Genomic DNA, 28,000 nt, shown 5'->3' on the forward strand with positions numbered 1-28,000 from the left:
AACTTTGAAGCACTGTTGCCATTTTCTTATACTTATTAAGAAACATATAGAGCGCGTGGCCCTAAAAATAAATTCTAATATGATTGACTTTGGAATTGTCCAAGATCGACCGGTCGATTGCGATCGACTGTTAAGCGCTCAATATTGTTCTATATTATAGAACATATAATTTAAAATTAATTGAGATTCGATAGGTGATATTTAATAGGCGATAACGAAATCGGTTATTTTATTAGGATATTTTAGGATACTCGCACTCGATAAAATATTATGAATACTACAGTATAGGTACCTATCATCATTTAATAACTCAGTGAATAACCGTCGTTGGACTAATCAACTTCATCGCGTGTTTAGTGTTTTTCGAGTGAAATATGGAAAATAAAGTTAATTTTATAACTTCTGAAAAGGGTAAACCTCTAGTTTTACTAAATCTGCATAAATATCGGTTTATTAGAGAAAGAAAAGACGGAATGAAAAAATGGTTGTGTACAAAAAAAACATGTTATGCTAATATTTTGACAAATGGAGAGTATGTGCATGAAACAATTAATGAACACAACCACACTGAAAATTCACAGCAGAGCATTGAACGACAAGTATTACGGGAAGCTTGTAAAAGAAAATCAAATGATACTATTTGTGTAAGACCTATAAAAATAATTAGAACCGAACTTATGGGGAACGATCACTCTGAAATCGAGCACAGAGATGTACGGTCAATTCGAAAAGCGATGTACGATAAACGTCGAAAAAATTATCCCGCTTTTCCAAAATCACTAACTGAGTCAATTGAACAGCTTAAAGCAATGGAAAATGACGATATAATACAATTTCAAGGTGAACAATTTGTTTTTATTCCCGACAATAAATCGTTTATTTGTGTTACTACAGAACAGAATCTTAATTTTATGACAAGTACAAGTGAATTTTTCGCTGATGGTACTTTCAATTATGCACCAACATTTTTTACCCAACTATACACAATAAATGGTTATAAAAATGGGTTTTATGTACCAGTGGTATACTTTTTATTACCAAATAAATCAAAAAAAATGTACGCAGACATGTGGTTGTTTTTACAAGAACTATGCGAAAAAATTGTTTTTAAAAATTTATTGGTTCTTAAACTACATTTGGATTTTGAAATCGGTGCCCATGAAGCGGCAAAAGAAGTTTTCCCTAACATCGAAATAGATGCATGTCGATTTCACTTAGGACAGTCTTGGTGGCGCAAAGTGAGTTTATTAAATTAAATAAATTAAAGTCAATAGTTAATCAATACATTTGGGTTATTTGTAGATTAATTCTGAAAAAGAACTTCGTTTGGCCTACACTAAAAACTCCGATTTGGGAAAATGGTTAAAACTTTTTTTTGGATTACCATTTTTACCTTTTCAAGATATCCAAAATGCGTTTGGTGAACTCATATCAATTTGTCCCGATTTAAATATTGGATGTTTGTTTTCTGACTATATTTTAAATACATACGTGGAGAATGGTTGTTTATTTCCACCAGAAATTTGGGCACAAGAGCCATCCGAAAATCCCCGGTAAATATTCAACTAGTTTTAAGTGGTACCAAGTATAACATTTTTTACTATATTATTTAAACATTTTATTATTTTTAATTATTTTATTTTGTATACTATATTATAACATATTTGTCGAAAATTGAGATTTTTAAGTGGTACCAAGTATAACATTTTTTACTATATTATTTAAACATTTTATTATTTTTAATTATTTTATTTTGTATACTATATTATAACATATTTGTCGAAAATTGAGATTTTTAAGTGGTACCAAGTATAACATTTTTTACTATATTATTTAAACATTTTATTATTTTTAATTATTTTATTTTGTATACTATATTATAACATATTTGTCGAAAATTGAGATTTTTAAGTGGTACCATAGCTTAAGTCATAAAATTTAAATTTTACTGATCAAAAATAAAAACATAAATTTGGCAACGTTGCACAGTAAATCGTACGCAATCGTTTGACTTTTGGGGTAAATATTAAAGTTAATGGTTTAACGTACGCAATCGTGTTAACGTACGCAATCGTGTTCTCAAAAAGATACATCGTACGCAATCGTGTGGTACCCATTAAACTTGGATGCAGTATTCCTGTCCTAGCTGCTGTAATTATCGCGCTTATTGTTGTTGTTTCGTAAGAATACTGAGTTAATAATGCTGTAAAAATACTATGTATTCTATCAGATAATATTAGTGTTTCTAACGTATGTGTAACATTTACTAATTCTCCGATTTTTGCGTGTAATGTACTTTGTTTTTCACTCAACTCTTTGTATAATTTATTAATTTCAATTGAAGCACCACTTATACCTGTTATCGCTGATCTCACTACCGTTGTTTGGTTTTTTAATATATGTATCATTCTTTTATTTGTCTTTTCTATTTTCTCTATTTCTTGTGTTGCCTCATTCGCACAATCGTTATCACATACTCCAAATAGTGTTTTCATTCCAGCCCCCACTATATTTATCAATCCTCGTTTTTTCCTATATGGGTTCGTTGTTGTTTCCCCTTTATTTGTTGTTTTATATCTACCGATTGATTCATACATTTGTTCTCGTTGAACCGATATTTCTTGAAACATTGTTTTTAATATATTATCAAACCTAGAGCATATTTCGTATCCTGTTAGTTTTTCCTTACAGTGGTTATTCATAATATAAATTTCACTGTACAACTTATTATGTCTATCATCATAATTTTTCAAAGGTACATATTATGTAATAATTTCCCATGACGCCCCCGTTACCCTTATTGATCCACTGTTTTCGCAGTACATTAGTGTTTGATTTTTAAATTCCTCCACCGTGTACGGTAGTTGTCCTTGAATGGTTGAAAGAAAAAAGAAAAGAAACCTAAAATAATATATTCATATATTAATTATATAAATCTATATAAAATACCCCATGTATTCTCCTCTTGGTTCTGGTTGCCTTAAATAAGATATTTTACTATTACATTCTAAAGAAAATTTTATCCATTTATCACCATTTGGCCAAGTCCATGCCCTATCTCTAGTCTCATTGAAACTTTTAAGTGCTGAATTCGCCATGTTTTCGTAAATAACTAATTGCTCTATCGTCTCATCTCCTTTTAGTGTCGGTGGTTGCTCGTTCCAATAGAATATAGTCGCAACACCCACCGGCTTCTTTTTCTTTTCTCTGTTGACACAGATATGCAATTAGTTAATCACGTTTTTTTACATACAATTATTTTTTTACTTTTTATTATTCTATTATTTACCTCTAATTTAATGACTATTACACGTTTAGATTATTATACTTTATAATTATTTTTACTATTTTAATTTCCTACATATATTTTAGTTATTTATATTCCTATTGCGTCTAATACTATCATTTCTATTTCTAATTCTAAAGAAACATCCCATGTGGAATTTATTTCATTCACTTATTCTAATATTATTATTATTTTTCTTTTTAAATTTCCGTTACTTCAATTTCTGGTATTTCCATCAATTGTTGCATCGCATACCTATATCTGTTTCTATCTACGCATTTATATCTATTATGTAGTATCATTATTATTAACATTATTGTTATCAGGAACGTACCTGAAATAACATACATTATGTAACTAAATATTTTATTAGTTCCCATTCTGGTATTATCTGTATTTTTTACATCCTTTTTTAAATTTTTTAATTGTATTATATATTTCTGTTCTGTGATATTTTCGTTATTATTATTGGTGGATCCTGTATAACCTAGTTCATATAATTCCGTATTTGTTGTTAAATCATTTTTAAACGTAGTTTGTTCCGTTACTTGTGGTATCGTTAAACTTGAATTATACATCATAGTTGTTATTTTAGATATGTTATTTGTAGTTAATATTTTATCAATGTTGGTACTATTGCTACTTAGTGATGCTACCTATATTTATTCCCTCTTTATTTGTAGTTATGGTTACATTTTGATTTTTTAGTATATAATTTTCTGGTTTTAACGTTGTATATGTTTGTTTTTGTTTAGATATTACATAATCTGTATAATTGTTTATTAATTTAAATTTTAGGAAATTGTATGTTACTGGTATTTTTATAGGTTCGTATTCCGTTCCATCTACACTTTTTATGTACATTGTACATTCTTTTTGTAAATAATATGTTAATGGTACTTCTACTAATTCAATGTCAAATAGTGGTGGATCTCTTATCATTATACATTTGATTCGTACTAAAGCTATGTTACATGGTTTTGCTAAAGGTAATTCGAATTCGTCGTCAAATTCACCCGATACATTTTTAATTTTTACATTGTCCTCATAACTATACGAAATTGTTGTTCCCACCACATAGTTTCCAATCGCTGTTTGTTGTCCTTTGACTGCCCATATGATCATTAATCTATAATATTATCAATTTAACTTATTATACTTATTTATATCTTATAATTACTCTTATTTCTAAATTAGTGTTTTTTTTTTTATTTTTTTTTACAAGTTAACTTTATCTAAATAATACAACAAATCCTCTGGTTTTGGTACATGGCCTATGTAACTTATTAAATCCCTGCAACGATATCTGTTTATATGTCCGTGATTTTGTGTCATGTCATACATAAATCTCGTTATGTTTCGTATAATTATTTCTAATTCTTCTTCCGAGAAAACTTCGTTTAGCATAAAATTTGCCCTTTTTATGTGTTCTAATAAACATTTAGGTATTTGATTCTTTCCCACAGTACTGGTATCGTGTTCCCCAAGTATAATTCGTTTTTCCAATTCTATCACGAATCTTTTGTTCCTATTCCTACAATTAAAATAATAATAATTTTTTTTTTTTTTCAATTTTACTTAATTCTATTTATCCTAAATTTATATATTTATATTTGCTCATTATTATCGTAATATTTCTTTACATCATTTTTGTGTACCGTCACTTGTTTTCTGTTTCGTAAAATAATTATATTTTCCGTGTCTAACACGTCTAAAACTTCATATGGTCCCTTCCATAAAGGACTTAATTTATTTTTTTGTGTATTATCTTTAAGCAATATTAAATCTTTTACGTTATAATTTCGTTATGCTCTTTTTTATCGTATTGTTTTTTTGATTTTATTTTCCTATTAATTAATCTTTCCCTAGCAACTTGGTGTGACAATTACATTTTGTATTTTAAATCGTAAATATAGTCGTCATAATTATATCTAGGTTCCGGATTACACTTTAATTTAACTGGTATATCGATTTCTCTCCCGTATACTAACGCATATGGCTGATAATTTGTCGCCGTGTGTTCCGTTGTGTTATATACAAACAATGCGTATGGTAATAATTTATCCCAGTTTTTTAAATCTTTATCTACGTAATGTCTTAGATATTCGGCTAGTGTTCTATGTGATCGTTCTAAACTACCGTTTGTTTGTGGATGGTAAGGACTCGAATTTATTTTATTTATTTTTAATAATTTGCATACTTCCGGGAAAATTTTACTAAGAAAATCTGTACCCTGATCTGTCAAAATTGTCTCTGGAAGACCGTGGACACAAACAAATCCTTCTACGAAAGCTCTCGCTACATTATTTGCTGTATGATTTTCAAGAGGTATTGCTAACGAATATTTTGATAAATCGTCCATCATTGTTAAAATATACGTATTTCCTGTTTCAGTGGTTAATAAAGGTCCTACAATATCTAAAAATATTTTTTCAAATGGTTTAGTACTTGTAGTAGTAATGACCATCGGACTCCTATGGTGTTTATTTGTATTTTTGTTCGTTTGACACGAAGGACAATTTTTTATATATTCTTTTACTTCTTCCTTTAAATTTGGCCAATTAAATTGTCTTTTTATCTTTTTTAATGTTCTGTGTATTCCACCGTGCCCCCCTAATTTAGAATCATGAAATTGTTTAAAAATTATTAATTTTTCTTCTTTAGTATATTCTAATTTAGAACAAATTATTATTTCTATATTTGTATTACGAAATACATATCGAATCATCGATCTCACTTTAGCCCATTCTAATCCATCTTTTCGTCCTAGTTGATTCATAGCTAGTTTACTTAAATTATGTTTCTGACAAAAATATTTTAAATTTAACAATGCTAAATGCATATTTTCATATGTTGTCAATTGTTTTTCTTTAGTTTTTGTTATTAAAAATATTATATACCTATCTTCATGTTTAAACTTTACGACATCGCCTAAGTCTTTATTTGCTTTTAATATTTTATCTTTCCCAAATTTTTGCTTTAGTTCGTAATTAATTCCTGATATAAAATTATAATATTTTTCTATCTCTGATACTATATGATACTCGCTTGGCGATTCTAACAATTCACCGTGTACTTCTTTTACGTTTTTATTTGTTATCATTATTGTTTCGAATTTTTCTAAAAATGTTGCGTAACTTTCTTCCTTAATTTCGTTAATATTATACATTCTGCTTAATGCGTCTACGTTCGAATTTTGTACTCCCGGTTTATATCTAATTTCATAATTATATTGTTCAAGTTCAATACGCCATCTCGCTAATTTGGACAAGGGATCTTTTAAATTAAATAACCATGATAATGGTCTATGATCAGTAAATATTATAAATTTTCTGCCATATAGATAAGGTCTAAATTGTTTTACTCCGAATATTATTGCTAAACATTCTAGCTCTGTCGTTGAATAATTTAATTCCGATTTGTTTAATGTTCGTGATGCATAAGAAATTGGTAAGTCACTCCCTATTTTGCCTTGTGATAAAATTGCCCCTAGTGCTTTACCACTAGCATCGGTTGTAAGTATGAATTCTTTTGTAAAATCTGGGTATTGCAAAATTGGTTCTGAACAAAGTATTGTTTTTAATTTATCAAAAGCTTGTTGGCATTTATCATCCCAATTCAATTTTACGTCCTTCTTTAAAAGATTTGTCATTGGATTAGCTATAGAACTATAATTATTTATGAATTTTCGGTAGTAACCGCTAAGTCCTAAAAAACTTTTAATTTGTTTAACATTTTTCGGTGTCGGAAAATTCATAACTGAAGTAATTTTATTTGGATCTGTTTTAATTCCATGTTCTGAAATTATATGACCTAAAAATAAACATTCCTTTTTAAGAAATTCGCATTTATCTGGTTCTATTTTTAAATTATGAATACGTAATCGTTCGAATACATCGATTAATTTTTTATTGTGATCATTCAAATTTTTTCCATATATAATTATATCATCTAAATATACGAGACATTTTATACCTATTAAACCTGCCATCACATTAGCCATAGCCTTAGCAAATGTACTTGGTGCGGACGCAAGTCCCATACTCATACGTTTATAATGATATAATTGACTTGTCGAAAAAGCTGTAAGTTCCCTAGAATCTTTAGATAACGAAATTTGGTGGTATCCACTCTTTAAATCTACTATGGAAAAGAGTTGGCACTGTCCTAATTGATCTAATATTTCCGTAATATTTGGTAAAGGGTGAAATTCATTTATAGTTACATCATTGAGTGCTCTAAAATCTATAACTATTCTAAATTTTTCTTTTCCCGACGCATCAGATTTTTTCTTTACTAATAATAGTGGTGCATTAAAAGGACTCATAGATTTTTCTATAATATCATCCCGTTCCATTTGTTCTATTTGTTCTTGAATTATTTTTTGTTGTGAAAAAGGGATACGATACGGTCGTTTGTGAATAGGTGGAGTGTCTTTAGGTATTTTAATTACGTGTTCCGCTGCTGTTGTTATTGTTAAATAATCATTTTCTAAATGAAATATGTCGGCATATTGTTCACAAATTTTTATTATCGATTCGCGTTCTTCCGAATTTAAATGATCGCTCCTAATTAAATTCCTTATTTTATTTACGCGTTCATTATTATTTTGTAAATTATTTATTTCATTAATGTCAGTGTCAATGTCGTATTCGTATGATATTCTATTAACTTGACCTACTTTTATATCCTGTCTCGCCTCCGATATATTTAACACACTTATTATAATTTTCCCGTCCCTGACTGTATTATATATATTAGCACAATATACATCTGCTGATAACTGTTGCTTATTTATTAAAATATTTTTATTATTCATGTTTTTATCTGCAATGTTAATCGATACTATTGTTTCCGTTCTAGGTTCTAAACTAAAACATATTTTATCATCATTTATTTCATCATTATTTTTTATTGTTAAAATATTATTTGCAATATCTATAACTGCATTATTATCTACTAAAAATGTATGTCCTAAAATGCCATCGCCTTCAACCGGAAATTTCTTATTCACTACTTGAAATTCTGTTATAAATTCTTTTTTATCAATTATTAATTTAATTTTAGTTTTTCCTATAGTCGGTACTATTTTTTCATTTATCCCTTTTAAATATATTTTCTGATTTTCGTCTATTGCCGTTTTGCCTATTAATTTATTTATTTTAACAATATTTAAATCGCTACCTGTGTCTAATAATAACTTAATTGTTTTTGTACTAAAATTAGGTGATTCTACTGTTACGTGATTATTATATATTACGGTTGTTACATGTAAACATTGTTTAATGGCGATTCTGCGTCTATTATCTCCTGCACCAACCTGACGCCCTGAGTTGGCACCATCGAGTTTTTTGAAACATTAGAATTATTCCTTTCATTACGTAATTTAGTATAACAGTTTACAATTTCATGTCCCACTTTATTACAATAGCTACAATGTAGTTGTCCATTATTATTATTAATTGTACGCGTATTATTATTTGCATTTTGTTGCCTATTATTGGTACCGAACTGTCTATCGTTGTTTTGCCTTGGTAATCTACAATCTCTTGCTAAATGACCATTTTTTCCACAATTATAACATGCATTATTATTATTATTATTATTATTATTAGTTGTCATATTCTAATTATTATAACGCTGATTATTATTATTAGCAAAATTTTGTCGTCCATACCCGTTATATCCGCCACGATTAAAACTTCGATTAAAATTATTATAACCGTTACTACGTCTGAAATTATTATTATTATTATTGTTATATCCGTTATTCTGACCACCATAGTTATTGTTACCGCGATTAAAATTTTGACTATTATTATTTTGTTTGAAATTATTTCCCGATGTATTACTATTTCCGTTTAAATTTTGTTTTTCTAAATCTTTTTGTAATTTTTCCATTTGTAAGTTAGCATTATGTTCCATTTCCTCATCTTTTGCGAATTGCATAGCAGTTTCTAACGTTTTTGGATCCCTAGCTTTTAGTGCTAAATTTAAGTGTTTCGGTAAACCGTTTACAAAAATTATTAATGCTTGATTTTTAAGTTGTTTTTTATATACTTTGCTTTCCTCTTCTGTCATATCTTTCGAACCTTCCTTACATAATTTATAAAATAATTCCTCAACTCGTCCTGCGAAACTGGTTACGTCCTCATTTTCTTTCATACGCGCGAAATTTAATCCTATTGTTAACGTTCTCTCAGATGCTCTATGTTCAAATGCTCCCTTTAAAATTGACTTTATATCCTCCCATTTTTCTGTGTCCCTATATTTTGTTGCTTCTAGTGCATTACCTGCTAATTTCGAGTTTATTATTTTTATTAATAATGGTAAATTACTTTTATCTACCGATTTTACCGCGATATCACATGTATTAATAAATTCTGATACATTCTTTGCTCCTGTACACACCGGAATCAAAGCTGTGGCTTTATCTATATCCATTTCAGCCATTGTTTTTATTTTTTTCGTTCGAGTTATGTTTGGTAATTGTACGTGTACTACCCCTTTGTCAGTTCGTAAACCTGTTAGTTTCTTTATTGTACTATCACTATCACTTGCTGGACTTAAAGACTTAAAAGTTAAATTTAAAAATTCTTTATCTTTAACTGCTCTTAAATATTTTTCCCTATCACAATCTTGTGATTATTTATACTCTTCTGGTATATCTAAATTAATTAATGTTTGTTCTGTTTTAACGATATTTGTCTTTGTTTGGACTACTACAGCCCCCTCGTTGTTGTCTACTTGAACACCTACGTCTCTAGTTTCGTCGTCAGATGTTACTAATATGCTTCCTGTCAAAATATCTTGTATTTCCCCTGAATTTTTATTCATCAATATATCTTTGAAAAATAATTTTATTTATATCATAAAAATAACATTTATTCTTCCCTCAATAACTTTCTAATATTTATTCTTGTTTATTTATTCAACTATATCTTTTATTTTCTAAATACCTTTATTCTCAACTTCGATTTATATCCTCAATATTACTTTTATTATTTATTCGATTCCGTAACACGTCATTTATTAAAAAAAAATCGTGTTCCGCGATGTTTTTGTTTTATATTACGTATTTATTTTATATCAGTTTTACTATAAACTGCACTCACACTAACGCATTAATTATACCATTACTACTATTAAATATTAAGCTTCTATGTTATAATTATTTATCTATTGGTTAATTACTCCAAATAAAATAATTAAATTAATATATCGCAAAACTACTTATAAACTTATTTATTAATATTTTATTAAATCTTAATTAATAATTCTAATTCAAATTTATTTAAACTATTATAACTTATTCTAGACTACTTTAATTTATTTATTATACTATTTTTACTTAATGTGGACTATATTTATGCTATAATATTTATCTAATATTATATATTATTTTATATCTAATATTATATACTATTTAAAATTAATTCGGACCGGTCCTAATATTACTTTCTTTCACTTCAAAATTTTATTTCTTATTATTCTCAATTATTTTCTCTATACTTCAATTATTCATTTACCATTTATCATTTATCATTTATCATATATCATTTATCATTTATTCATCATTTTTCTATAATTTCCTTTTTACTATATATTCAATATCTATTCTCAATAAACTGTGCGCACACACATTATATATATCTTTTTCAACAAAATCTCATAATTATTCTCAATATTTATTCATAAAACTAAGGACTTATTTTCTCGCCTTTTCTAAAATTCCAAATTAATTCTCAATTATCAACATATAAGGTCTTACCTCTTGCCTTCCAAAAAAATCACTATTATTTATTTCAATTACTATATATCATAAGGTCTTACCTCTTGCCTTCTCAAAAAATCATAATTATCAATATCCCAATTACTTTATAATCTAAGGTCTTATTTCTTGCCTTACTAAAAATCTCAATTATTCTCAATTATTTATATATATATATCCTTTAATATTCTTCAAAATTATCAATTCACTTATTTTCATTTATCAATACTCAATTATTTCTCATTAAATTATTTCTCGTTATAACGTTATCTTTTTATTTTATTTTACCTAGGTTTTTTTTTTTTTTTTTTTGCCTGTTTATTTTATTATATTATTAATCAATAATATTCATTAAACGTATATATATTATCTGAGTTTATCATTTAATTTATATTTATATATAAAAATAATATATTTATGAATTTAATGTTCTAATGGTGGTGTAGGTGCACACACCAAAAGTGTTTTATACGATAGATCCTAAAAAATCTAAAGGAGACGCGACCCCACAAAGCTTACAAAAACATTCTCTAAAAAATACTACACAAAAATTATAACTCACAATACTGTCGTCTTCGTATTTTGGTTCATCTTGACTGAAGCTGATTTTCCTGCGCTATCGACTGTTGACCTCTACGTAGATTCTTTTGACCCTCGGAGTTGTTGGGAAGTGATCAGTTCCCCAACGGTTATTCTGTCGAACTGCCTCCGTGAAACTCTTGACTCGAAGTTGTGGAATTTTTCAAAATTTTCGAAAAAATTTATTTTTTGCGAAAAATTCTGCTTTTTCTCATCTTGAATTTTTTTTGATATTCTTCTTAGGGTTCCGTACTCGACTGCGCCAGATGTAGTGATCACGTCGCCTACAGGTATCAGTAGTCAAGGATGAAGTTTGAAAGGTGACTCTTGAGTTAATTACACAACGTAGAATTCTTCTTAATTAGATTAATTGTTTATTTATTGTGATAAAACATATATTTCTGTGGTATGACGGCAGAAGCTGATATGTACATTTTTTAAACTTTCGGAAAAACGAGTTTAAAGGTTTAGAATGGAATAAAAAATACAATTTGATGTGAAATGCCTTTATTCATGTATCATTGTAATCAATAACCTTTCATGAATTAAATTATTACACTATAATAAATAAATAATTTTTCAAAAAGTTTTTAAGTAGAAAATAAAGACATATCATTTTTTGCCAACATTTATTTTTTTAAATTTTCAACATATCAACAAAATAAAAATTATAAAAGTAACTTTTTTTAAAACACAGCATTATAGCATTCAAAACAATTTTAGAATAAAACAACAAAGTTCATTAAATAAATGTAAAAACATAAAATTGATCTTTTAACTCTTGGTCAATAAATAAAAAAAATGAAATTAGCCTTTTATAAAACTTAACAAAATAACAATTAGTTAAAAATTTTAAATAAAATACAATAAAAGTAAAAAATAAAACAACTTATGGTTTTAATTAGTACATAATATATTATTATAATTTTAGCCTTCATCTGATGAAAAATCACTATTGATTGAAGGCAGTTCAGCAGCTTCTTTGGACGTTTTTAAGTTTTGGTAGAAGCTATGGCAGTCTTCATGTATCAGCGGCAATAAACTTAACAAATCTTTTTTTTTTTTGGGGTTGATAGGTAAAGGACTTTTATAACAATTGGTTAACGCTATTGAATATAATGATGTTATATTTTTTGGCCTTCCTCTTTTACCACGTTGTGTAAGATCTAACACTCTAAATGGTTCTTCTGGATCGAGGCTATACTTAAACTGCAACTCACCATAAACTTTTTCATATCGAATCCACCTTATATGAAACCAATTTACTTTATTCCCATCAGTATCTACTGTTTTTTTAGTCAGTGAAGTGCTTACACTTACTCTTCATACAATGTTATAATATTTTCATCATGGATATCTATTTCATAGGTATTCTCAGTGTTAGGACCATTATTGCTCTCTTTTAGTAAAAATAAAATTAAAAACATAAGAAAACAATTAATATAATATCTATTTTCAAAAAGTTTATTATTATGTATTTACCTAAATTAAAAACTGCTGGTATATCTTCAGGAGATATTATAATAATATTGTCATCATCAATTTTATTGAAAGTTACAGATTTGGGACTGTTATTAATATCTTATGGTAAAAAATAAATAATTATAATAATATAAAGAAAAAATATTTTATAAAGTATAATATACTTTTGAAAAAATATTTTAATACTATTTTATCATATTTACCTGAATTAGAAAGGGCTACTTCTTCAGGAGATACTGTGTCATCGTGTACTTCAAATTCATTTGTATTATGACATACTAAAATTAAATAAAATTAGGGGTAAAATAAAATATTTTATACAGCATAATTAATATTTATTTATATTATTATATAAAATAAACAGTACCAGGTTCAGATTCTGAATCTGAGCAAATCAGCTCTGTATTGATGTTATATGTTTTGTCCAAAACATCATCATCATTATCCTCATCAGAACTACTATTAATTAGTAATGAATTATTCTAAAAAAAATGTTAATACAACTTATTACAAATAAATGAAAAAACAGCATTATTTGTATTTTACCTGATGAAATTCGTTTTGTGTGGAATTGAGCCATTCATGCACTTTGTGATGATCATTTTTATAATATACTGGCTTTACTTTTTTTCTAGTGGAATATCTCTACAATAATATTGTAATATTATTACATTATTAATAATGTTAACTGTTAACATTCATTTATACTATAAAATACTAAAATAGATTCATTTATGCTGTACTTACTTCAGGGTTTACATTAGTTTTTTTTGTTTGTACACTTTTTAAAGATTTAAAAAAAGATGATCTAGAGTTAAACATTGTAAGAAAAGTAACACCACAGAATAAACTAACACAGCTAAAACCAGCTAACAAATAATTATATTAGTAGTAGTAGTAAACATCAAACTATACAAATTTAAAAATATAAGAATAATGTCTTAAAGAATATAAAGATAAAACATATCATGATATAGGGATGTGTAGCTCACATAAACTATTATTATGTCATGAGACATATCAAGGTTTGCCATTATGTTTATTTTTAAATAATGACTTATCAGTTTTTGTTTTTGACATATCAAGATTTGCCATCATCTATATTTTCAAATAATGACTTATCAGTTTTGGTCTTTGCTCATAGATGGCGCTACACACATAAAAGACATATCATACTTTGCCACCATTTGAAACACATTATTTATCAACTATTTACATGATAATCCAAAAATCAACAAAAAACGACATATCAGCTTCTGCCATCATACCACAGATTTATTTATAACATGAAAGCTGAATGTAAGTTAAGTATTCTGAATGATAGAATAAATTCGGTTTGATTCGAATATTTTCTAAGTTCAAAATATTGTTTATAAGAAATTTTCTAAGTCCAATGAATTAAATTAAACAACAGACTGGCGTGAAGGTGCTCTGGCTAGTCTGGTCAAGTCGCGTCTGAATACAGGCCGTTTCGGGGTCCCTTATATAGTGCTACCCTCTACTCCCCATAGTCTACTTGCTCTTGTCGCTGTTCTCACGGATGTGGTAAAGTTATCTAGATTGACGGAAATGCCACTCGCCCACGTACGAGCTAAATGAGTATCCCATGCGGCTACAGACTTCGATAATTTATATTATTATTAACATTATTATTATGAAAAAATATACATTATAATATTACTTTATGACATTGTTTCTTGTAACTTTTGTAATGATGCATAATCCCACATCCTGTGCACACCTATCAACGATCTTTCATAGTCGTCTAACCACATGATTACGTGTTGCCCTAACGTTAATGATTTCCACGAAATGCTTTCTCTCTTATAATTACAAAGTTGGTCGCATCCTACCCTATCTTGGTTCGGCTGGTACCTAGTTGACCGTGAACTAGACAATGCGGGACGCTAGTCCATAGCATTATTGTAGCAAACAGCTGCACGTCGCCTGATGTACACACAATTCTGTGATATGATACATCATACGTGACAATTAAACAAGTGAGTTGTAGTAATGTGTAGTACCTACATGACCAAATACAAATGGACATACACAGCTTAACGTAACAAATTGTTCTCACTTTAACAGCTGTATATATATCGTTATAGAATTACACAATTCTGTTTGACTTGGTGCATTAAGCAATACATACACAACAATAATAATGCATATACAGTAGTAGTATATATTTGTATGTTCACAGCCAGCTTTTCCACGGTAAAATTTTTTCAAGGGGAAAATTCCCCCTTGGAGCACACTGATTTACCGCGTAACACAATACGGCGATTACACAAGATTGTCCACCTATTTGCCCCTTACACAAAAATATTTACCGTATCAACTATTTTTTCCGTTTTTTTTTAATTTTTTCAATCAAATATCGCTAATTTTTATAAAAATTACAGGGAGATTGTTTTTATGTTTTTAATCATGTTGGTTACACTGTTCTAGTTTTTAAAAATTTATATATTTAATTTCTACTATTTAGTTGCAAGTTAATAATTTTACATTTAGTTACTGCTGATCCGTCGTGTATTCGAGTTGTGTTTTTTCAAGTTATTATTTAAATTAATTAAAGAAATGAATTTACCAAAACTTACAAGCGATTTTCAATCATTAGTTCATCGTATACGAAATAATTCAGTTCCAACCCATCCAGGATATACTTCAATTTATTCAAGATTAAGATCTTTCGAACATTTTCCTTTAAATTGTTTTCAAAATAAATATGCTCTAGCTGAATGTGGGTTAAAATTTACAGGAGTAGAAGATATCGTCGAATGCTTTTGCTGTGGACTTATTCTTCATAATTGGAAACGAGAAGATGACGTTTGGATTGAACATTGCAGATATAATCCAAAGTGTATATATGTATTATTAATGAAGGGAAATCAGTTTGTTCAAAAAGTGTTAAGTAAATATTGTAACAATGAATATATTTGTAATTGTGAAACTAGGTCCTACGACACCGTTTGCTAAATCATGTTCTTTCATTATATGTTGTAATAAATAAAAAAAATATTAGAAACAACTTATATGTGTTAGTTTTTAATCTAATATCTCGTGGACGTATAGTTCAGTGGATTAGTGCGTTAAGTTAATTTAATAAGTTAATTTCATGTTTCAGGTAAGTAAGTATAAATAATTCCCTCTACTCCCTTCACTACACACTAATCTACTGAACTGTACGTTCACATTTTTTTACCATTTTTTTTTTCGCAACAGATTTAGTATATAATATGTTTACTGATGAAAAAAAACCTCAGTTCAAAGTATATGTTCCATCAGTTACATTATACTAGATTTTTTCATATTGATAGTCTGAAACATTATTATAAATATTATTCATCATGGTTCTACCTATAATCGTATCAAAATCAACCTTCGACATTCGTCCGTATAGTAAGAAGAGCGTTACAGTCGGTTTATTAATTAATAAACAAATTTCGATTATTGTGTTATTAGAATGTAAATTATCAAAGAAGATAATTACTTTAAACTTAGAACAATGGTTTACACTCATGTCTGAATCTAATTACATTTCAATTACTAATAATTTACACACCAGATGTAGACGAACAAAAATATCTGATAACTTCACATATTCAACTAATGTTAAGCAGAGTTCAATTACTTTACATATCAATGATGATTATATCACTTTATCACATATAGATTTATGTAGACTTAAACAGCTTCAACATTGTGTAGACCTCTACATTGCAGAACAACAGAAACGTCTACCAAGTTACCAAGCTACATTTAACACAGCTTACGATCTAATAAAAAACGACGTCCGTGGTCTACCTATCAGTTGTCAGAGAAATGAATTCACAAACCAGTATATACAAAACTATGATTTTAGTTATTACACTCATCTGCAAAACGATGACACATCATTCCTATATGAAATATTACAATACCATTTTAATACAATGTCAGACTTAATACTTCAGGATTTAATAGTATAAAATAAATAAATATTTATATAATATATTGTATTGTTTATTTAATAAAAAACCCATTTTTTTAAAAAATAAACATATAATAATTAGCCTATTATTTTACTTTTGATTGTACGACGTCCTGGGTCTTGTAGCATCGTGTCAAATATTGACTGCATGGTCTGATTCAAGCTTACATTCAATGTCTGGTCTTTTGACTTTTCGCTTGTATACAACTTAACACCAGCTTCACTAAACTTCCACCTATAATTATATTTTTTTTTTTTTTTAAATCATGAAATGAAGTGATAATAAAAATACCTATTGAAAAAGATTAACAATAGTTTAAAAAAAGTAAATTAATTATAAATTATTTACCTATCCTTAACCGGAACATTTTCAATATTTGAACATTTATAATGTGTTATCACCCAGTAATCTGTTGGCTTCTCCTCAAATGTAGTTTTTATCGTAATTAAACCGTCACCTTGTCGAAAAGTTAGCGAATTGAAAACTTCCTCATCATATTCTTCTGATCTTAAACGATCACCAACATTGTCTCTGTATGATGCATTCTATAAATGAAAAATATAATTTATATATATATATATATATATATTTTTTTTATAATAAAAAATAATTTAACTAACCATTTTCATCTGCTTCTTATTTGTAGATTTTTTTTCATTCGTCTTCTCAACACCACATTTTAAAGTGGTTTTTGTTTTAGATGTTGATGCTAACGGTTTAGCTTTAGAGTCAACGGATTCACTGAAATGTTCATTCTATGGATCATAAAAATAATATTTTTTTTTTATTTAAAAAATGTACAAGTGGTTTTATAACCGATATCTAAAAGAAACATATTTTATTTTTTATGTTTCTTAATAATTATAACCATAACGTTGAGTAGTGTTACGACTGACCTCCAATTTGTTATTTGGTTTTTAAAAAAACTTTACTTACCTCTGATTCTGAAGAAATAATTGATGTTCTATAAGACATTTTTTGAGCTGCGTTGTAGACTGTGTTGAGGACTGAATTGAAATCTTGAGACTGATGAACGTTAATGGTTTTACACTGGCTTTTTATACACAGATATTAGCCACTACCACAATAATTTTATATGTAAAATGCTAATGTTAATAGCAATGACTTGAAAAACCTTTCTACAAACTTGTTTTACATGAACACAAGTGGCATTATATGAATTATTAAAGAAACAGGATCTAAAATAATCACCCGCCTTGAAAATCAGATTTGATATAACAACGTTTATGACCTCAAAAGACTTTTCAACAAACATTTTTAATAATATGAACAATAATAATAGTGTAATATATATATATATATATATAATATTAACATTTATTAGAATCAAAAAAATAATTAGTATGAACCGGATTTCAGATATAAAAACGTTAAAGGTTAATAGCAATGACCTGAAAAAACATTTCCAAAAAAAAAAAAAAATGATTATATATGAACATGACATTATATGAACTGGTTAAAATATCAAATATAATTTAAAATAAATTAGAATGTATATATTCAAATAGACTTCTCATATAATAATGTAATAAGAATTTGCATGAAAGACTACAAACATGTTCTTACATGGACAAAAGAGAATGGTATTAAGTAATATAATGTACAATCACCTCAGGATTATGAGAGGTACCTAATACTCAACGTTCAAAGAGAGGGTTAAACTTTAGTATAAAACACCGAATTTTTAAACATAAAATCATCAGTTCACCAGCAGCACTAACAGACCAAGAAGCTATCAGAACAGCAACCATCCTCGACTCTCCAGCAAAACAGTTGCCGACCATCAAAAACGTAAAAACATCTTCAACAGCAATAGCAACCGTCAGCCAGACTCAGAAAACAGTCAACAGTCAGACTTAGAATACTTCAACACTAACTATGTAAGTACCTATTTTATTATTTTATTAAAACTTTTAATCTTTACTCCTATTTTTTTTTTAAAAAAACTAGAAACTGAATAACAATGATTTAAACACATCATCATTATAATAATATAGTTTTATGATAATATTATCTATGTTTATATCATTGATTATAGAATAGACAGATAGCCCATGCAATGTTAATATTTGGTGACCATGCGTAGGATGCAACCACTATGGAGCGCTAGTGTAGTTGGGATGCAAGGAGGTGGTACCCCCATCATAGATGTTTGCCATGGATATGCGGGGAAGGGAAGAGGTGGCTTATCGCGAAGTGCCGATCTAAAAATAGAGTAATAATAAGAAACTGAAGATATACTGAAATGATTGGAAATAATAATTTTATTATATTATCATTTATTACTATCTTGTTCATTGTGGAACAACCACTTTCCGAATTTTCTTGTTTTTTGAGTTTTTAGTTGCATTTGCATTTACAATTAAAAATTCTTAAACATGTCTGGAAATAAATGCCAATATTTAAATTGTGGAAAATCAAAGAAAATGTTTCCAAATTTAAAAATGTATCGTTTTCCAAAAGATGATAGAAAAGAAGTATGGATAATACATTCAGGTGAGTAATTAATTTTAAATTTTAATTTTTCTGTACCATTGCGAATATTTATAATTTTTTTTACACATATTTTTTTATATCTACACAGGAAACACAAGTTTGTTTTCTGTTGATCCAGATAAACTCCACAATAGGTACATTTGTCAAGAACATTTCCCACCCGAAAGCTTTGTACAAAATTTTACTCAAAATCGTTTGATAGATACTGCTATTCCCTATAATTATCAATCTAAAACACAGCCATCTACATCATCAGGCATTAACCAGAATGATGAATCTCAGCAGGAGTATAATATAATGTCAACCCCAACTAAAACATATACACACTCAAAACCAGACATGGTAGAGTTAGTTTTTCCGAGCCCCCCTTCAACTTTTTCTACACCTCAAAAAATTAAAATAACAAATATAATTGACATGCCTAGCCCAAATTTAAAAAGGAAATCTGATTTGATAGAAATAGATACACCTAGAAAAATCAATTTAAAACAAAAATTAAAACTAAAAAACAAATTAATTCATAATAAAATAACTCAAATTTCAAAATTAAAAAAAAGAGTCAAAACTTTTAAAACACATAATAATGCTAAGAATTTAATAAATATGCATAACTTTCCATCAATTAATTCTAAGGCAATGGTAACGATGCAATTAAAAGATAGGAGTCGTCCGTGGACATTAAATGAAAAAAATTTAGCTTTAAACTTATATTATAAATCACCAACAGCATATAAATTTTTACGTTCACAAAAAGTTAATTTACCTGGGCCATCAGCTATTCGTCGTTGGATTGGTCAATCAAAATTCTTACCAGGTTTTAGTAAATTATTTTTCAGTCATATACAAAAAAAATTTGAGTCATCTGATTATAAAGAAAAAGCTTGCACTGTTTGTTTTGATGAAATGTATATAAAAGAATTTATAGAATATTCCAAAGAATTTGATTTTATTGAAGGTTTTGAAGATTTAGGTCATTATGGGAGGACCAATAAAAGTGCTAACTGTGTTTTAGTATTTATGGCTCGAGGTATTTACTCTACATGGAAATTTCCAATTGCATATTTTCTTGTTCATTCTGGAGTTAACAAAACAATTTTAAAAAATTTAATAATTGATGTTTTACAAAAGTTATTTGAGGTTGGGTTGTGTCCCAAAATTATAGTTTGCGATCAAGGCACAAACAACCAAAGCACTTTAAAATCATTAAATATTTCAGAAGATAATCCATTTTTTTTTATCAACAACAATAAAATTTTTTCTTTGTTTGATGTTCCTCATTTACTTAAAAGTATTAGAAATAATTTAATTAATGCCTGTTATATAAAAGATAATAAAATAATCTCATTTGATGATATAAAAAAAACATATGAGTTGGACAAACAAAATCATAAAAGTAAGTCTCTCATCAAAATAACAGATGCACATATTTACCCTAATTCTTTTCAAAAAATGCGTGTTAAATTAGCAGTACAATTATTAAGCAATTCCATGGCCGCAGCAATCCGAACTTGTATACAAACAGGACAACTTCAAAGTAACACTTCATCGAATACTGCAGATTTTATTGAGTTTATTAATAACTTATTTGATTGTTTAAATAGTAAATCTTTATATAGTCATAATCCATACCTCTGTGCATTAACTGATCTAGGTACTGTAAAAAAATTTTTAATAGAAGCTTCACAATACTTCACAAATTTACAAAAATTAAAAAAAGGAAAATTATCTCAACCTCCCTGTTTTAAAGGGCTTACACAGACCATTAAAGGTGTATTGCAATTTTTTGAAGCAGAGAAATCTAATGATATTGTATTTTTAATGACTAATCGTTTAAATCAGGATGTTTTAGAAAACCTCTTTAGTATTTTTCGACAAAATGGTGGTTATAACAAAAACCCAACAGCTAGAACAATCAGAACTTCCATAAGAAGTAATTGTATTTTTTCTTTATGTACATCAAAAGCGACAAATTGTGAGGAAACCCAAGAAGATGATAATCCAATTATAATTGACCCAGTTAGTTCACTAAATAAAATAAATTTTAACAGTTCAAAATTATCATCTGATTCCGACACAGAATGTAATTCTAATTTATCTCTCTGTTTTTTTTCATCTGACGAGGACTCAAATAATACTGATAGTAATATTGATGTCACTTTAGAAGACTGTTCTGTAACATATTTCGCAGGATATTTGGGCTATAAATGTATGAAAAAATTTAATTGTAACCAATGTCAACTTGAACTATTTGTTGATAAAAACTTAAATGATAAAAAGCAGTTGCATCTTCTTAATAAAAATTATACTTCAATTGATAATGAAAGTGGACTTAAAGCACCATCAAATAGTTTAAATAATGTAGTAAATAAAATTTTAAATATTTTTGAAAGCAATTATAAAAACTATTTGCATAAAAAGAAAATAAAATTTCAACTAATTGAGGGCTTAAAAAATAATAATACAATTAAAAAATGGCTTGATGAATCATTGACAAACTGCATAGATCATAAAATGTACATAATTGAACAACTTTTAATTTGTAAAATATTTAATAAAACAAAATTATTTTCAACTACCACAAAATTAGCAAAACTTTCTAAATTAAAAATATTAAACCATATTTAAATAAATTAAATACATTTTTTCTTGTTCTGACCTTGTACCTATTTGCATAAAACAATATAGAAGCAGTCTTAACTGTCCTTTTTAGGACAATTCACATCAACTACATTAAATAGTTCTTTTCAGGACTAAGGATCAATTACATTAAATAGTTCTTTTCAGGACTTTGCTTTGATTTTTAAATAGTTCTTTTCAGGACTATTTGCATCAATTACATTAAACTGTCTTTTTTAGGACAATTCACATCAACTACATTAAACAGTTCTTTTCAGGATTAAGCATTGATTTTTATTATATTAAACAGTTCTTTTCAGGACTTAGCATTAAATTTTTAAATAGTCTTTTTTAAGACTATTTGTTTCATTTTTATTAAACGGTTCTTTTCAGAACCAACAAACATCACAATTTACTTTTATTCTAATAATTATGCTTCAATATAAATGTATAAATGTATTTTACCCTTATTTTGTGTTTTTTTAATAATAAAGACAATTTTTTTATTCTTTAAACCTAGTATTTTATTTCTAATCCAGTTTAGCAATCTTGGTATATCTTCACTTAGAATCGTTTTTCATCATATTATATAGACTTATAGTTGGTTTCTAAACTTAACACATTCAGTATGTACTTATAATAACAAAACACAACTATTATTTTATTTATAAATTATATTAATAATTTAATTATGTATATTATTTGTTGTTATTGAGTTTTTATTCATTTTAAAATTTGAACACAAAAATACAAAACAATGTATTTTATAAAGTATGAAAATACAATAAAATTAAAAATTACAATATGGTTAAAGATTTGCTTTATTTTTAAAAATGGTAAATCTAGTATAGTATGTAATGTTCAATTAAATATTTCCGCCCAAAGCAGATTTTACTGAATCGTAACATTCCAAACATCCAAACAAAATTGATCTTTCGTAATGAAATTAATTAATTGTTGCTTTCTGTAGTAGAATTCGGCATAAAAATTAACAATTTTGTGAATATACTATTTAGCGATTGTGGCAATCATAGCGCAATGCTCAGAAAATAATAAATATAGGTTTATCCATGATAAAGTCATTAATAGGCTTATCGCTTTTTCTGTCACTACCTCAAACCGGTCTAGGAATAATATTATATTATTCGCCGTCAGTAGTAATAATATAAAATTAATTCATACAACGCTACCTACCGGCAGCTATCATAATTAAAATTGTAGTCGCCGAAAATCCCTATAGCATGGTCTATCTGTCTATTCTATAATCAATGTTTATATGATAAAATGTTAACATCATATTTATAAGATAGTAATCACTAGATAGTAATTACATTTTATTACACATCAGCAATCTACTATTAATGAACATAACCTTAAAATATATACCGTCTCTATTACCATAGAACAGTTAGCACTATCACCGCTTAATATTATCACCGAACGCGATATTTATTAATTTATAATTGATATCAATAATATAAAAAAATGTTATATTATCATAGTATAATATTCAATATTTACATAAAAATATTACAATTTGAGCTAAGTTTTTATAATTGAAATAAGTAGTATAATATTCTTATTCTAATGAGTATTCAATAAGACTGTCTGCTATTAGATATAAAAAATATGTCCATCTATAACGAATTGTATGTATTCATTTGACATTAGATAGGAGAAAAAATAAATTTAGTATATAACATTAAACACAGTTATAGTAATATATGATATTATGTGTTCATATATTTTAATCTTCATGATTATGTTTTTATAAAGTTCATTTAATTTAGATAAAAATTAAATTATTTACAATACAGTTAGTTAATATATTTTATTACATTTTTTTCTATATTAAATTGTAGGTATTCATTTAAAATTATTCAAGGGAAAAAAATAAATTTAATATACGACAAATACACAGGCATAAGTAATATAATATATTTGTGTACCTATATTTTTTAAACTTCATGAATATCATAGTATAATATTCAATATTTACATAAAAATATCTCAATTTGAGCTAAGTTTTTATAATTGAAATAGGTAGTATAATATTCTAATTCTAATGAGTATTCAATAAGACTGTCTGCTATTAGATATAAAAAATATAGCTATCTATAACGAATTGTATGTATTCATTTGATATTAGACAGGAGAAAAAATAAATTTAGTATACAACAAATACACAGTTATAAGTAATATATAATAATATGTGTACCTGCATTTTAATCTTCATGATTATATCTTTTTATAAAGTTCATTTAATTTAGATAAAAATTAAATTATATAAAATACAGTTGCTTAATAATATATTAGATTATTACATTTTTTTATATATTAAATTGTAGGTATTCATTTAAATTATTCAAGGGAAAAAATAAATTTAGTATATAACAAGTATACAGTTATAAGTAATATAATATATTTGTGTACCTACATTTTTTAACTTCATGATAATATTTTTATAAAGTCCATTTAATTCCTATATAAAAATTAAATTGTGTACAATACAGTTGGTTAATATATTTTATTACATTTTTTCCATCTATCTTTATTAAATTTTATGTATTCATTTAACATTATTCAAGGGAAAAATAAATAAATTTATTATACAGCAAATACACAGGTATAAGTAATATATGATGTGTGTACCTATATTTTTTAAACTTCATAGTATAATATTCAATATTTACATAAAAATATCTCAATTTGAGTTAACTTTTAATAATTTAAATAGGTAGTATAATATTCTAATTCTAATAAGTATCCAATAAGACTGGCTGCTATTAGATATAAAAAAATATATCTATCTATGACAAATTGTATGTATTCATTTAACATTAGACAGGAGAAAAATAAATTTAGTACACAACAAATACACAGTTATAAGTAATATATAATATGTGTACCTACATTTTTAAACTTCATTTTTTTATTTTTTATAAAGTTAATTTAATTCAGATAAAAATTAAATTATATACAATACAGTTGTTTAACATATTTTATAATTAGATTTTTCCGTCTATGTTTCTACGATTTAACATACTGTGTATTAACATTAATGAATTTGAAATAATATTACAGACAATGGATTCAAAAAACAAAGATGAACTTATGAATAAATATCAATATAATTTACAAACCATGGAATCATTAAGATTAGGGAATATTGAAGATAATAAAAATAATATATTAGAAACGAAAGAAATTAATAAAAAAATTAAAGAAATAAAACATAACATTTATTTAATCAGGATATGTTCATCATCAAATGAATTTGAAATCAATCAATTAAGAGATAAATTGTTTTCTTTAAAGGAAAAAAAAGAGAAATATTTAATAAATATGGTAATAAATATATTGATTATGTTAGAAAAATGGAAATCTGTTATGGAGAAAGATATAGTATGGATATGATGATACGTTCTCAAACATTTCACGACATTTACTTTTCTAAGAAATTATGATTTTAATTTTATGTTTATAGCTATGTTTTTTTGCTTGTAAAAATAAAAACAATTATTATTTAATGATGATGTGTGTTACTATTTTAATATTTTATTACTAGCAGATAGTTTGCAAAAATCTATATAATTTACAGAAACATGACATCATACATCGAAAAAGAAATTAATGGAGTATTGAGACAACAGGCTGAAAATGAGAAATATGGTGAAAGGGAAGAGAAAAAATTTGAAAAAATGATTTACGATATTAATATTAAAATCAGAAAAGCAAACTTGAAGTCGACTAGGGAAAATTTATTAAAAAAAAAAAAGGAAATTAAAGCTGATTATGACGAATCAAATCATATAGGTTATCGATGTCAACAAAGTTGTATATCGCATTTATCATACCTATATGATTTATTAAATAATAATTAAGTTCTTTAATTTCTTTTTTTTAAAACTAGTTGCTTAGGTTTGCTAAATATTGTATGATTTATATTAATAAAGTGATTACAATATTATTATTGTTTATTATATTTTTTTTTTCATTTAATTTATTTTCAGCTTAATTATGAAAAGAAAAATGGTGACAAAACGTCAGCGAATGACATATGCTGATGAAGGAATATTTGAAATTGAAAGATTTAAAAAATGTTCAAAAACTTTTATAGTTAAGAATAATTTAAAATTTTTAGACTACACACTTTTTTTTAACTATACTTTAGACAAAATAATTCCAAAGTTAAAGGAATCATGTCTACAAACATCTATAAAATTTAATTTATATGTAGATAGTGTATATGAACGAATTATCACACAAGAAGTACAGGATATAGCATTTAAAACCTCTAATACACTTGCATGTAATTCCTCTGATTTTAATAAATTACTGAATGGGATGTTCAATAAATTATTAAGTGAAGAAGATGATTTTTTAGCAAAAGCTTCTGGCTGGTCACTTAAAACAATAGATGCATTACAATTGAGAATTAATATAGTAAATCCTCTCAGAGGAGGAACGTATCTAGATCTTCCTGAATATATCAAAGATAAAAGAGCAGTCATAAATGTAAAAAATAATGATGTTAAATGTTTTAAATATTCAATACTATCAAAGTTTGATAATCGTTCAAATAAAACTTATTTTAATAAGAAATATTTTGAAATGTTAGAAAAAAAAAGTGGCTTAGATTTTAAATGTATAGATTTTCCTACACCAATCAGTCAGATAAAAAAATTTGAACGTATAAATAATGTATCAATTAATATTTATAGTTTAAATGATAAAAAACATATTTTCCCTCTATATATTTGTAATACTGAAAGAAAAAAACATTTTGATCTACTTTTGTTTAATAATAATAACACATCACATTATTGTTATATAAAAAATTTTTCAAGATTTATTAGAAGTCAGAAAACTAAAAACTGTTCCAGATTAATTATCTGTAAAAGATGTTTTACTACTTTTAGTGAAAAGCCATGTAAAAGCAAACTTTGGGGTAAGAAAGGGTTGAGTGAACACCAGCATAATTGTAGAAAGAACCAATTAGGGAGACCAATAATGTTTGAAAAGGGGGATGATGATTTTATTTATTTTAAAAACTATAAAAATACACAGAGAATACCAATTGTTATTTATGCAGATTTTGAATGTATTTTAACTCCTAAAAATAAGTCTAGTGAATTTAATAGATGCGAAAAATCTAAAACTTATGCTACACATTTACATGAAATTATGAGCTATGGGTTTTATGTCAAAGTTAACTATGATGTTATATCAAAAGAACTAGTACAACAGTTCAAAATTCCGAGAAAGGTGGTAATTTATAGAGGTGAAAATGCTGCAAAAAAATTTATGGAAAATATGATTGTTATTGGAAATAATATTAATAAAATTTATCAAACAAATAAACCGATGAATAAATTAACTAAAGAAGAAGAAAGTAATTTTAAAAATACTAAGTTTTGTGGAAAATGTTCGAGACATTTTAAAAATAATAATTTAATTAAAGTTCGAGATCACTGTCATTTTACTGGTAAATATAGACAATGTCTTTGTCTTCAATGTAATTTTGAAATAATTAACCCCTCATTCGTACCAATTTTCTTCCATAATTTATCGTACGATAGTCATTTCATAATTCGGGAACTTGGTTGTAATGATAAAGATATTCACGTTATTCCTAATTCGTCAGAAAAATATATATCCTTTAGTAAAGAAATCGCACATAGATTTAGTATTAAATTTGTCGATGCATTCCGTTTCATGAGCGAATCATTAAGTAAATTTGCATTAAATTTATCAGAAGATAAGTTGAGGTTT

General features: G+C 26.6%; 4 protein-coding genes and 1 pseudogene across 4 annotated transcripts; 4 read left to right on the forward strand and 1 right to left on the reverse strand.

The window, feature by feature from the left end:
- Positions 1-391: 391 nt before the first annotated feature.
- Positions 392-1,557, forward strand: LOC149059132 (uncharacterized). The gene is made up of 2 exons (XM_089215793.1): positions 392-1,238; positions 1,303-1,557. The coding sequence occupies exons 1-2, from the start codon at positions 474-476 to the stop codon at positions 1,555-1,557; spliced, it is 1,020 nt and encodes a 339-aa protein (XP_089071919.1). The 5' UTR covers positions 392-473.
- Positions 1,558-15,618: 14,061 nt separating this feature from the next.
- LOC149059133 (baculoviral IAP repeat-containing protein 7-B-like) lies at positions 15,619-17,089 on the forward strand. The gene is made up of 2 exons (XM_089215798.1): positions 15,619-16,003; positions 16,792-17,089. Exons 1-2 carry the CDS (start codon positions 15,699-15,701, stop codon positions 17,087-17,089), a joined length of 603 nt encoding a protein of 200 aa, XP_089071924.1. The 5' UTR covers positions 15,619-15,698.
- Positions 17,090-17,169: 80 nt separating this feature from the next.
- Positions 17,170-18,327, reverse strand: LOC149059134 (uncharacterized). Its single transcript, XM_089215799.1, has 4 exons — positions 18,029-18,327; positions 17,713-17,847; positions 17,441-17,637; positions 17,170-17,326 (listed from the first exon to the last, which is right to left on the reverse strand). Exons 1-4 carry the CDS (start codon positions 18,065-18,067, stop codon positions 17,170-17,172), a joined length of 528 nt encoding a protein of 175 aa, XP_089071925.1. The 5' UTR covers positions 18,068-18,327.
- Positions 18,328-18,827: 500 nt separating this feature from the next.
- Positions 18,828-27,922, forward strand: LOC149059135 (uncharacterized; annotated as a pseudogene).
- Positions 19,147-22,740, forward strand: LOC149059136 (uncharacterized). The gene is made up of 2 exons (XM_089215783.1): positions 19,147-19,609; positions 19,698-22,740. Exons 1-2 carry the CDS (start codon positions 19,492-19,494, stop codon positions 22,232-22,234), a joined length of 2,655 nt encoding a protein of 884 aa, XP_089071909.1. The 5' UTR covers positions 19,147-19,491; the 3' UTR covers positions 22,235-22,740.
- Positions 27,923-28,000: the final 78 nt, after the last annotated feature.

Source organism: Diuraphis noxia, unplaced genomic scaffold (assembly GCF_037042655.1).
Source record: "Diuraphis noxia isolate RWA-SAM2 unplaced genomic scaffold, SU_Dnox_SAM2 contig0001, whole genome shotgun sequence".
Classification (NCBI taxonomy): Eukaryota; Metazoa; Arthropoda; class Insecta; order Hemiptera; family Aphididae; genus Diuraphis; species Diuraphis noxia.

Excerpts from the sequence above, each read along its gene's own strand:
- LOC149059132 (XM_089215793.1), top strand. The coding sequence starts at position 474 with ATGAAAAAATGGTTGTGTACAAAAAAAACATGTTATGCTAATATTTTG. Across the intron at positions 1,239-1,302 it reads GACAGTCTTGGTGGCGCAAA|ATTAATTCTGAAAAAGAACT; the intron begins GTGAGTTTATTA and ends GGTTATTTGTAG.
- LOC149059133 (XM_089215798.1), top strand. The coding sequence starts at position 15,699 with ATGAATTTACCAAAACTTACAAGCGATTTTCAATCATTAGTTCATCGT. Across the intron at positions 16,004-16,791 it reads ATATATGTATTATTAATGAA|AGATTTATGTAGACTTAAAC; the intron begins GGGAAATCAGTT and ends TTTATCACATAT.
- LOC149059134 (XM_089215799.1), bottom strand. The coding sequence starts at position 18,067 with ATGTCTTATAGAACATCAATTATTTCTTCAGAATCAGAG. Across the intron at positions 17,638-17,712 it reads ATAAGAAGCAGATGAAAATG|AATGCATCATACAGAGACAA; the intron begins GTTAGTTAAATT and ends TTTCATTTATAG. Across the intron at positions 17,327-17,440 it reads AATGTTCCGGTTAAGGATAG|GTGGAAGTTTAGTGAAGCTG; the intron begins GTAAATAATTTA and ends ATATAATTATAG.
- LOC149059136 (XM_089215783.1), top strand. The coding sequence starts at position 19,492 with ATGTCTGGAAATAAATGCCAATATTTAAATTGTGGAAAATCAAAGAAA. Across the intron at positions 19,610-19,697 it reads AGTATGGATAATACATTCAG|GAAACACAAGTTTGTTTTCT; the intron begins GTGAGTAATTAA and ends ATATCTACACAG.